A 13,164-nucleotide genomic window follows, 5' to 3' on the forward strand; every position below is an offset into this window, starting at 1 on the left:
GACAAAAATGTGTAATGGGAATTTTGAATTGTATAGCTGAAATCCCGTATGTGTGCAATAATTAATTATTCGATTCTGGGTTTTATAAGCATTTCTTTACTTAAATTTAAAACAATTAATTAAATTACACTGCCCAAAACGAAACCTGAATAAATTGAAAACCAGTATAAACGGAAAAAATTGTTTGAAACGGAGCGATATTTTATATTAAATGGAACCAGTTTAAAAGAAAAATTTGTAAAATATTCGATATCGTCAGGTACTACTTTACACATTTTATACTGTACAGTATATTTTATTCCACCCACGAGAAAGAGCTACGGAAGGAATATTGGTAGAGTTTACCATTTCTATTGAATATATACGGTAAATTTTTAAATGCAGTTTCAACATCGATATTCAAACCAAGCGTTTGCAACCATGCAGCAGTGTTGTGCCGAATTTAAGATATAGTGTTATTCCGGATGCCGACACGACTCTACTAATGTCTGCAATATATAGTATCAAAACTGGTCCGGTTATAACGGACTTTAAAAATTAATAATTAAAACATCATTTCTAATAATTTATATTCAATCAGAGTGCCACTGAAAATAGTCTTGCGTGCTACGTTCGGTACGTGTGCCATATCTTGCTAATCCTTAATTCAATCTATTGTACACAACCACAGCTCATTTACCGTATAGTAAATTATATCATACGCAGACACACAGTACACGCTGTACATGTTTAACGATTATTAAAATTCAACGGTAATTGAATTTAATAAATAATTATATAGGTATGCGATTTGTGTTATTGTCCTTATTTTACATTTTTATCTTTTAAAACAATTTGTAAACTCTAGGGTTTATCGGACAGACGAAAAAACAGAACTGATATATGTGCAGTAAAAATAAGAATTCCTAAAACCCACCTCGGTGTTAAGGCACTACTACAAAATACAATGATTTAAATAAAAAGCTGAATGAACAAGTCTTTAATAGCGCCATTCAGTTTCCTATCCGAATCCGAGTGGCATGTTGAAACTAGTCTTACTATATATATTCATTTATATAACTAACATCAACTGTTGTAAAATATTACCTTACATTTTATCTCAATGTTTTTACATTGTTTTGCGTATATCTTTCACAGATTCTCGATTTCATGAAAAGATTCGGGAAGGTTTCATTGTGTATTACGATGGGTGGATTCTTAGTCGTCGATAAGAAAATTCCTCTTAAGGTTGCTATTTCTGTGTTTCTGTAGATTATTCATAAATTTTACTAATTTTAATTATGCATGATTTCAGTGATAATTACAAACATTTGTGTTTTTCAGATGGCAAAAACGCTGCAATCTGTTTTTTCGGGACTTTTAAAATTAAGAAACGTGTCGAATGCGAAGATACACTGCGACGGCAATTTCATCACTAATAATACTTTTTATAATTGACAATATAGAATTTCAAATGTACGAAATAATTATAAACGGAAAGTTTCGGTGTCTTATAATCAATGTGAAAAGAGTAATTTTAACTCAATCGATATTGCGTTAAAGTAATTTTCTGTAATTTTATACAAGGTCATAGTAAAGTACATAGATTAAATGGTAATGTTAGCATATACTCTGTTACATTTAATATAATATGCATGTGTAGAATTCATAGAATTGATAAGCGTTATTTCTATTAATAATTTTGAACAGTACATATTTATAAAATTTACATATTTATATTAAAATATGTTGTTCTATAAATACAAATATATGTTTGTATTGTATATATGTAGATATGTTAAATCCTGTACGATTGTCTGTCACATAATTTGCAAATACGATATCACTGACTAAATTTTTTAACAAATTATCATTGATGAAATTCATAATTTTCTAATTTGTTGATTTGATCTTGTCGTACAATTAATGTTTTTATAGTTAATTGAAAAAAGTTTCTGAACTTTTAAATAACTGTTTGTTTAGTCAGTTAATATTATTGTATATTATTTTATCCATTGTGCATCTTGTATTAATAGAAAAGTATTTGTAATATAAATTAAATAATTATATGTGAATAATTTTGCTTTTGCATGTGTAAAAAATAAGCGTAACAATTAATATGGCCAATATCTTAAAAATATCTAGCAAAGACTTGCGTAAATTTTTTTGGTTTTTATTAGATATTAAATAACAAATACAAATAATTAAAAATACAAATAACATTTGTATTATTAATAAAAATTAATAAGTAAAATTGTATGTAATGCCATCTGTCATCGGATTTTGTGATAAAAAAAATTCTATATTTTTAATTATTATAAAATAGCAAACGACCTAGTTTTAAAGATAGAGATCAGTTTTACTGATAATAAGAAACAAAACACTTTTTTGCCGAGAAATAAATATAATTTGAAAAAACAAACGTTTTCAGCCTAGTTAATAGGCCATCTTCAGGTCGAAAAAATGGAACGTAAATGTACCATAAATAGAACATAAAAATTATTTAAATCAAAAATTTTACAAGAGAAAAAAATAACGGAAGAATAAATAAATAAATAAATTAATTAATTAATTAAAACAAAAATAACATAAATCTTCAATGGATTAATTCTGGTCGAAGTTTCTAGTATATTTCTTAACTAAATATTTCCATGCCGATGGTAGGCTCTCCGCATCTCTCGCATTTAAACAGCCTTCTCCTATCCTACTTCTGTATATTTCTATTTTCTCCGCCGTCATTGCTAGAGTTGGGGAAGACAGAGGCTTGATGATTGTTGCCTCATCCCATTTAACCTCAGAGCCTTGCGCTTGCGCCATTTGTGACAATATCGTTGAATTAGATGCTTTTCTTATGGCGTATCTATGTTCTTTGAGCCTTACTCCCAAGTTTCTGGTAGTGACGCCGATATAATCTTTTTTAACATCCAGTTGTAGGTTTTCATAAGGAATCTTATACACCCCTGCTTTTTCTTCCACTTTGATACTATCCTTATCATTTCTCAAGATCTTATACAAATTAGGGGCTCTTCTTAATACCATTCTTGATTCCTTTCGACTAGCAATTTCTTTCATTACACTATTCATACTACTATTATAAGTAAACTTTGTGATCCTAGTAGGAACATTCCTTAAATCTCTTTTTACTATGCCCCTTTCATACTTCTTAAGCATTCCTACAATTATATTTTTTCTGTAACCCAGGGTCCGGGCCACCTGCAATATTCTATCAATCTCCTTCTCTCTGTCAGCGACTCGGTCACAATATAAATAGGCTCTCCTTATTAACGCTCGGAAGGCTGCCATCTTATACCGATATGGATCCATGGATTGGGATGGAATATATAATGGGGCGTGTGTAGGTTTAATATAAACACTTGTGGACAAATGCCCTTTCATAAACCGGATATTAATGTCCAAGAAGTGCACACTCAAGGAACTCTTCTGTTCTAATCTCAATTTAAGCCCATCATCGTTATCATTAATTCTACTCATAAATTCATGCACCCTACTATTATTTTTCCATAAAATAAGGATGTCGTCCACATATCTGCTGAAATATACAATATCTTCCTTGAAACTATGAAGTACCCGTCTTTCTATTCTTCTGACAACTAATTCGCAAAGGATTCCTGAGAGGGGACTTCCCATCGGAACCCTGACCACAAAATGCGAAGCATGACTCATAGCATACCAGTTTAGCCAGTTCTTCTAGCTCTTGGGTGTAAAGATGCAATTGGGAGTTCTTTATGTACAAGAAATCCAATAACGCATCCACGCAAGACTCAATCATTACTGAAGGATACATGCTTTCATAATCTAAAACGGTCGCTACCTCATCTTCCATTAAAGATATACCTTGTATTTCCTTGACAACAATAAGAGGATCTTGTGCCACTAGACTATCATCATCAAGGTGTGAGGATAAATATTCGTGCAGCCTTTTTTCTAATATAAAGGTGGGTCCTCTGCATTTCTCTACAACTGGCCTTAACTCCATTCCGGTCTTGTGGGTTTTAGCGAAAGCAAACAATCTTGGAGTTCCGGGCCTTGGGTTCCAGCATTTCTTGAGAAAAGGTAAAACAGCAGAAAGTCCCGAGCGCTCCAGCCTCCTGACTCTTCTGTCCAATGTTCCAACTATCTTGTCGCCAACAATTTCACATTCCGTCTTTCTGATGTAACTATGCAACTCCTTGTTATAAGTATGCCTTCTCATGATAACCAAATGCTTAGTCTTGTCTGCTCTTGTCAACACAAGATCATTAATCCTTAACCACTCCTTCGTGAGCCAAATGTCTCTACTATTAATACCATCTGTCCTGTTCCTCGGCCGTTTGTTAATGACCGCTTTCCATCTAAAATATTCCTTTTCTAATGCATCCAGTCCAACAATCCCTCTCTCAATCTTCTGTACTGACGTCTCCCAACCATCTACTTCAGTGGGGACAAAGTTCGGGCCTTTCTCCAGAACCTGCTCGATTTTCTTTGGTATTTCTATCTGGTCCCATACATAGAAAGTACTAAGGTTCTTCCTATTATCTCTTCTTACTTGCTTATGAATAATCCATTTCAACTTTTTGACATATTGCTTATTGGAACTCCTACAAACAGCTTCCGCCAATTCCACCACCCTTTTATTGATATCAATCAGTTTGGCCGGATCATCATTATATATTGTGTCCTCCAAGCAAATAAGCTCACTCAGTATCCCATACTTTTTGTTTTTGGCTATTCTAATAGACTTTTTGAGGCACGCCAAACAGAACCTACTTTTTAGAGAACGGCATTCCTTAGGGATGCTAATTCGGTAAATCGACATGGGATACACCTTATTATTTAAACATTCTTTTAAAAATTCTAATTTACAACTAGCTTTAACCAGCTTTAACGCCAACTTCCTATACCTCTTGTAATTCTCCACCGGTGCCGCCATAACAACAATACCAAAAGCGCTCAGCAACTAAATAATAATAACGAAAACACCTTTTTTTGCCGAGAAATAAATATAATTTGCAAAAACAAANTCATCAAGCCTCTGTCTTCCCCATCTCTAGCAATGACGGCGGAGAAAATTGAAATATACAGAAGTAGGATAGGGGAAGGCTGTTTAAATGCGAGAGATGCGGAGAGCCTACCATCGGCATGGAAATATTTGGTTAAGAAATATACTAGAAACTTCGACCAGAATTAATCCATTGAAGATTTATGTTATTTTTGTTTTAATTAATTAATTAATTTATTTATTTATTTATTCTTCCGTTATTTTTTCTCTTGTAAAATTTTTGATTTAAATAATTTTTATGTTCTATTTATGGAACATTTACGTTCCATTTTTTCGACCTGAAGATGGCCTATTAACTAGGCTGAAAGCGTTTGTTTTTTTAAATTATATTTATTTTTCGGCAAAAAAGGTGTTTTGTTTCTTATTATTTAGTTGCTGAGCGCTTTTGATATTGTTATTTACTGATAATGTCAAGTAAAATATTTATTAAGTCTGTTCCCTCGCGAGTTACGAGACACGTTATCTTCCCGTATTTCTCCATCCACGTACCTTTCATAACAAAAATTTAATAGAATCAATGCCCTTTGCACACAAAATTTTTTAAATTTGATTTTTATCAAAGAAAGCTCGTAGAAACATCATTGAAATAGGTACAACAAGAAGCAAAATCTTATAACAATAAATATATGAACAAACTTTGTTTTGAAGTAAATTCTCTTCGACATTAATAATTGTAAAACAAAAACACAAAATAACAAAATAGACTATATACATGTGTGCTCTTAAAATTTAATAAACATAAATGTTGTTTATATTAGTAGTTTGTATTTTACTCGTAATAATTTAGAACCATTTTCCATCAATTGCAATGAGAAATCCGACCATGTAAATATAAAAAAAAAAATTACCAAGGAAATTTGAAATAACAGCAGATTCTACAATCGTTTTGAAGAATATTTTACTTATTTAAAATTATTTCCGACTTCAATACAAAAGAATCAACATCGTGCACTCTGCATGTTTGTACAGCACTAAGACAATCGCCTATACTCACTATCCTAGAAAAGTAATTTATAGCGGGACAAGAAAGTATCATCCCCATCGTTACTGTAAATTAACTAAAATGTTTTCATGAAAGTAGTCTATATAATTTTATCTACACAAGCAAATACAATATTTATAATATACGAGATTGATAGTGTTGCTTTCAGACACCGTATTAGCCCCACAAATATTCCCGTAACTGGTCTAATTTTAAGTGTCGAAAAGAGCCATCTGCCCCATATTTGTTAAACCGAGTTAAAATTAGAGTTAGGGTTGAATTTGGAGTTATTGCTAAATTCTTATTCACCAACTCCAAATCTAACACTAATAAAACACTAATAACTCTAATCATATGAAATGTGCAAGTAGACGATAAACTTTGTGTTTGGTGTTCGCGCAAAACAACGTATTTCGGAGAAAAGAATGATATTTAACGAGAACGAAACTGAGATGTTGAGAAATTTAAAATATCTACAATTTATAGGTCGTATGACCTGTTTAGTGCCTCGTCAGGATTGGCCCCACATGAAAACGTTATATGAAATGAAGAAGACCGTATATTATATATTCAAGAGCAAATTACTTGAGAAGATTGGATGATTATGGCTTCTATGTTAATATCATTTGCCAAAAGAGAGTGTGAAATTTTTACTAGACCGAATTGGTCTTAGTTTTCTTTCTGTGAGATCCGGAATTTTTACCGATTATTTGCTAATTCAATGTCCCGTTTTTGCCTAAAAATTTAATCAAACTTTCCTTTAACTTACTAAAAGGAGAAAAGAAAAATGTCTATCGCTCCTTTCTATTTGAGGTAAACATCCGTTCATTTCGAAACTAATCCCACATTTTAACTGCTAAGTTGATAGTTAGCATGAGCCTGGGAACAACTTTGACCCATCCGCGTACCTTTTACCTCACAACAATTGGTCACATGACCGTTCTCCTACGACAAATTTATAAAAACCCCTTCCTTTTCCTTCTCGGGGGAGTCGTTCAAGAACCGGCGCAAGACGGAAACAAATAATTGAAAATAGTTTCCTTGTTACGTTTAAAAATAGCGTCCTTTTTACGATTGAAAATAGTGTCCTTTTTAAGAAAAAATTAGTGTCCTACTACGAATAACTGTCCTCAACCAAAGACGAAAATTTTTCCTCGTTTGGATAACGATCGATAAAGAAGTATGGCGCCATTTATTGTAAGCGCTCTCTCGAAAGTTCCGCGCTTTAGGAACGGGAACTAGACGTTGTACTACCCGAAATTAGCTTTAATAAATTGTTATTTTTTTATGTTACGTTTGGTCTCCTCGTTTACTCGTATATCGCCTGTCGTCTTACCGACGCACTCCTCCCTCCGCCACTCGACCCGAAACATTAAAGCCCGTTACAGCGGGAAAAAGAATCCTTCCATCCATCCTGACAGTGAAAGGGTTTAACAACCTGTTGCCGGATCGGGAGACCTACACCCTTACACTTTCCACAATACAGTAATTAGACTAAATTGGGGAAGTCATTGTTTTGATCTCAATGCAACTAGCTATAAGTCGAACTTTCTTTGAGACTATATGTACTGTACAAAGTCTCATAAGAGTCTGAGTTATATATATTAACTAAAGACAGCATTTATTTGTTTATTTTTTATAATATTCCTACAGTTGAGTAGTTCCCAAAATGGACGCTACCGATCCCCTCTGAGCAATGTGTAACTCTAGCGATGCGAAAAGAAGCAAGTAAGCGGCAAGGGTCGTATGAGGCAGTATTCTGAACGATGACCATAGGCGAGTTTGGGGTCACTGACAACATTTTCCTTTCTTGGTTTAAAACGAGTAAGAAGAAGCATTACGTTTAATGTTTTCCAAATGTGGAGAACAATATAGTGTACTGACATAAAGTGTGAATTTCATTGAAAAAATTTCCCTGAGAATATTTTTAAGCGTTTCTCAACAAGGAAAATGGGTTGGGGGCGTTAAGTATAAAGTCTGGGGACTCCATATTACCGGAATCCGCGACGTAATCGTAAAACTGAAAGCCAAACTGACGAAACTTTCAGTTTTGTAACGTTCAGTTGGACAGAAACATGACTGAAAGCAGAGTTACAAATTATTTAACTTTTCCGTTTTCGTCCCGCGCTTCTGTCGTACTCCAACCAATAAATACGCAAGGATTTGTGACGCGTTGTCACGTGCATTAATCACGTGTAGTTTGATTGTCGTAATGGCGGAAAGTGTAGCGAAAACGATGAGGAAACAAATAGATTTGGAATTCTTCATCGAAGATGTTATAAAATACGTATGTCTGTACGACAAAAAATGTGAATAATTCAAAGATTATTATCAATGAAATTGTTAATAAATGCAGAGAAAGAGTGGCAAAATCCGTAGCGTCGTCCATGTTTGACTCTACGACAATTAAAGAACTGATCAATAGATGGCGCATTTCTAGTGGAGTCAAGTTAAAACGAAAACATAACTGAAACGAAAACTTTATATGTTTCAGTTTTGTTTCTGAGTTTCTCTTTTCAGGTAACGTTGAGTCCAGGCTTAACTTTATAGAACCAAGGCAACGGTGGCTTGAAAAACTCTGGGAATCTCTGCTGTAATTAGATCATGTTGTGAGGCCCTCCATTTCTTTCCCAAAAATTGTTGTTATTGTAAATATATATATGTATCTGTGAATTGTCAGTTACATTATCTGTATAATTTTAGTTTTAATCAATTTATTATTATAATGTCTTTGCTAGTGTAATCACTTTAAATAATTAGTTAGAATTTTATTTTATTTCAACGATCGCGTTCTAATTCGTAAATAATCAATTCCATTTTAGTATGGTGCGAGCGATGTATGTTGGAAGGTATGTTCTTTTAATTGAGGAAGTGGTTGTAGACGAATTATAAAATATCAAACATTTATTTATACGTAAATATAAGGAATAACTTACAATTGAAATAATATTCAAAGGATTAATATAATGAACTGAATATATAACTATCCAAACGATCCTAGCTTTGATTACAAATATTTTCGTGAGCACAGGAAAAAAAACAAAATCTCATTGGTTACCTGTATAACCGTGAATGCAATGAGAGAACCTTAATCTTAAAGACGGTGAGTGAAGTCTTTCAGCTGAATAACAGTACTTAATAAAAAGGTTAACGTTGACCTTACCGTTGTGGCTAGTAGCGTGTTGAACTATGACTAAAAGCAATTGTTCTAGGTGATTTAAACCTTTTATACTAAATTACAACAGTTCTTTTTTCACCTTGTGTTGCTAAAAGAGATATGAAGTGTAACTTTCACTTCTGAAGGAATTTTTCCGTTTTTCTCTTTACTCAGAGGAAGTTGAAAATGGCAAACATTGATAAAGTTCTTTTCAAAATTAAATAAATAATATTAGTTTTAAAATACATTTAAATACTTTGAAGGTTCTTCAAACTAACTGGCACGTATGTGAAATTAATCATAATTATTTCCTTTCCAGTATGTAAAATATGCTATAAATCATTTATTGTTGTTTTTAATTTTGTTCGTGAAATTCTTTCATTTCTTTTATAAACTTATCGTTTTGGAGGAAATTTTCATCTGTNGAAATTAATCATAATTATTTCCTTTCCAGTATGTAAAATCATTTATTATTGTTTTTATTTTTGTTTGTGAAATTCTTTCATTTCTTTTACAAACGTATCGTTTTGGAGAAAATTTCTATCTGTTTAATATATTTTCGTGCATAAATGTATTATAGACATTTTATTACTGTTAGTACACATATAATTTTTACTATGCTTTTAAGATAATGTCAGAAAATCGACTTAGTTCTGTTTTTATTTCCTAATAAAAACAGAAAATATAAATATGTTAATGTTCCATTTAATCGTAATTTTGTCACACACACTAGAAATAAATGATCTCTGACTTCCTGAGTCTAATAAACATCGACAATCTACCCATTCGTTGTTAGAATTTAAAATCTTAATTTAAGCAGTACATAATAGGACTTGGTTGTTTATATTCTTTCAACTCCCCTAGAGCCCCAAATTTCGGTGGATTGTGGGAGGCAGGAGTTAAATCGTTCAAGTATCACTTAAAAAGAGTTGTAAGTGATACATTCTTAACATTAGAAGAGTTTCTCACCATCACCAATCAAATCGAGGGAATTTTAAACAGTCGCCCCATTTCCCCGTTATCGGTGAATCCAGATGATCTTGAGATATTAACACCTGCTAATTTTCTTTTAGGTAGACCAATTGACATGCTACCAGAGTGTTGAGTTCAGTGAAGTAAATTGGATAGAGACGAACTTTCAGTTGGAGTGAAGATCTACTTCAAGAGTTGGACGTTGGACTATTGCTTTAGTTAAAGGATCTTTTGCTTTAGTTGTTCAAGTACGATATTTCTAGTTGATTAAAAATGGATCTAAAACATTGTCTATAAAAAAGAGAGTTGTCAAGAGTAGACTTACTAGACTAAGAGAGAAAATTCTGGGGAATGTTGACGATTCAGATGGTGTGCAACTTAATCTTTTAACCGTTCGAAATTGGGTGCAATTGCTAATGAATTAAAGGAAGTCTTTGATAGACTGTTTGATATTTGTAAGGAGGACGAAATAGAACAATATATTGAGGAAAGTCAAATAGCACAAGATTCGATTGATGAGTTGATATTAGTGATAGATAGAACAAATCTAAAATTGGAAAATAGTAATAGTATCGCCAACGTTGATAAAGCTAGTGGAACGTCAGATTTAAAATTACCTAAATTGGCATTGCCCTCATTTAGTGGTAGTTTTTAGGAATGGCTGCCATTCAGTGATCTGTTCCAAGCAGCTATTACAAACAATGGAGAATTGTCAGGTGCTCAAAAACTACAGTATTTAAAGTGTTCATTAAGAGGAGAAGCTTTAAAAATTATACAATCCCTGTCCATTTGTGATGGAAATTTTGAAATTGCATGGGAACTACTTTTCCAACAGTATTCTCGGAAAAGAGAATTGGTAGCTTCGTTAATTAAGAAGATATTGAATTTGCCAACATTAATTTATGAAAATGTGGCACAGATTTTAAATATTGTTGACTCAACTACAGAGAGTATTCGATCCTTAAAAGCTCTAAATTTTAATATAGATGAGTTCTCGAGCATATTATTTATGTTCATTATTCAATTTAAATTGGATGCAACAACCAGAGGCTGGTGGGAGCACTCACTTAAGGATAATGATATGCCTCCATTAAATGACTTATTAGAATTTTTGAAAGGGCCTTGTTAGAAGTCTACAGCCAACCAAAACTCAGTCTATGAAAAGATTCATGCCTAAGGTTACATCTCTCTCTTCTCAAATAAAGAGAAAACGTGAATGCTGTAAGGAAGACCATGCTTTATACCAGGGATTTGCCAACCCGTAGACCGCGGTCGACCGGTCGACCGCAATGGTTTTGAAAGTAGCCGCGAAGCTAAAGTTGAACAATTTGCTTTCACTTAAATTCATGTTTAAAAATTTTAATTCGATAATTTATTCTTACAATAATAGACTGTCTGTGCAACGTACCCATACTGCTTGTATTTATCCCGATGAACAATGCAAATGAATGTTAACGCATTCGCATACAAAAATCCTACAATAGTTTGCTCATATTCATAGTCGCCAGACTATATTTTACCAAAAAAGTAGCCCCTAAGGGATAAAAGTTTGGCCACACCTGCTTTATACAAATGTGCTAAATTTCAGAAGTTTAAGGTACAGAACAGAATAGAATAAGAAAAAGGGAAGGTTTGTGTTTTAATTGTTTGTCGAAAAATCACAGGGTGAGAAATTGCACTATCAATGTTTCTTATTTAAACTGCAAGAGAAGACACAACTCACTTTTGTGTTATGGAATGCAACGAAATTCCATCTCTAAGGTAGACTCTGAGTCAAATCAATAAACCGGCCTTCCATCCATGAATTCAAGTATAGCTAGTTCTGAGATGACGAAAGAGACAATTTGTAAGTCAACCACGTCAATTTATGCCTCACAAATATTCTAAATCCTCCGAAGCTTACAATTTTATTGTTCAAAATATAAGGTTCTTGTATTATTAATAGGTTTACATCTAGGTCATTGGCCGTCTTTAATGCGAGTAAACTTGCCTCTCTACTGTGTTGCATATTTTTCTGTAAAATACAGTAGAGTGTCGTTTATCCTAATCAATTGGGGAATGGGGTTGTTCGGATAACTTATTTTTCGGATAACCGATTATGTACGAAAAAATATAACCTATTCCGTGTTGAAATTTTTCTCTGTTGCGTGTCGCTTCGCGTTGAATTTTCGTCGATGTTAAGCCTAACGTAAACTTTTTAAAAATAATTGTGACTATTGTATCGTTAAAAATTATTTCTTTATTTTGTACAAANTAAGCCTAACGAAGACTTGTTAAACGTTGTAAATTATTTTTTTTTGTACAAACAAAATAAATATATTGAAAAATATAAAAACAATAAAAAATTATACTTCAGAACTTAATTTAGTATCAAAAACGTAAAACATTTGAGTAGCCCAAGACATAGCCAAAGATTGCAGCGCCACAGCACTAGCGAAAATTTAAATTTGCCAACTGGAATTCTTTCGGATAACCGGCTTTCGGATAAACGACGCTCTACTGTATGCAGATGTGAAGAGTTTACATCGTAGTTACTATTGATTGACAGAGTTGAATTATAAGAAGCATTGTCGTTACTATTTTGTTTATTTCCTTGCATAGTAGTGCTATTGGGTAACTGAGTGATTACTTGTTTGTTTCTATATTCTATAGTCAATTCTTGTTATGATCTGTGTTTTCAGTTTTATTAGCACTGGGCATTCAGCACTGAATGCGTTGTGATTCGTCGGTAGTTTCTTTTCCGGCAAGAGGTTCTTGTTAGTTAATTTGCAATTAAGACAAGATGGGATGGTGTTTGTTGATTGACATTCTTTGAAGCGATGACCTCTTGAGCAGTGACTACACCTCTGCTCCTCGGTACAATCACGTGCCATATGTCCGAAACCACAACATCTGTAGAAGCGTCTCACTGGTACAAAGTCATCCACTCTTATTGTGGTCCAAGCCATCGATATTGTCTTGTGAGCTATCAATATATTTCTTATGCTCGGAGTCACATAGATTACAACGTGATGA

General features: G+C 33.1%; 1 protein-coding gene and 1 pseudogene across 1 annotated transcript; one reads left to right on the top strand and one right to left on the bottom strand.

Moving 5' to 3' along the window:
* Positions 1-3,556: 3,556 nt before the first annotated feature.
* On the bottom strand, positions 3,557-4,909 carry LOC111631580. The gene has a single exon (XM_023375844.1). The coding sequence runs from the start codon at positions 4,907-4,909 to the stop codon at positions 3,557-3,559; it is 1,353 nt and encodes a 450-aa protein (XP_023231612.1).
* A 3,323-nt stretch (positions 4,910-8,232) lies between these two features.
* On the top strand, positions 8,233-11,278 carry LOC111631581 (annotated as a pseudogene).
* The last annotated feature ends 1,886 nt before the right edge of the window (positions 11,279-13,164 follow it).

This window comes from Centruroides sculpturatus, unplaced genomic scaffold, assembly GCF_000671375.1.
Source record: "Centruroides sculpturatus isolate CEXI.00-Female unplaced genomic scaffold, Cexi_2.0 scaffold734, whole genome shotgun sequence".
In the NCBI taxonomy this organism is placed as follows: domain Eukaryota; kingdom Metazoa; phylum Arthropoda; class Arachnida; order Scorpiones; family Buthidae; genus Centruroides; species Centruroides sculpturatus.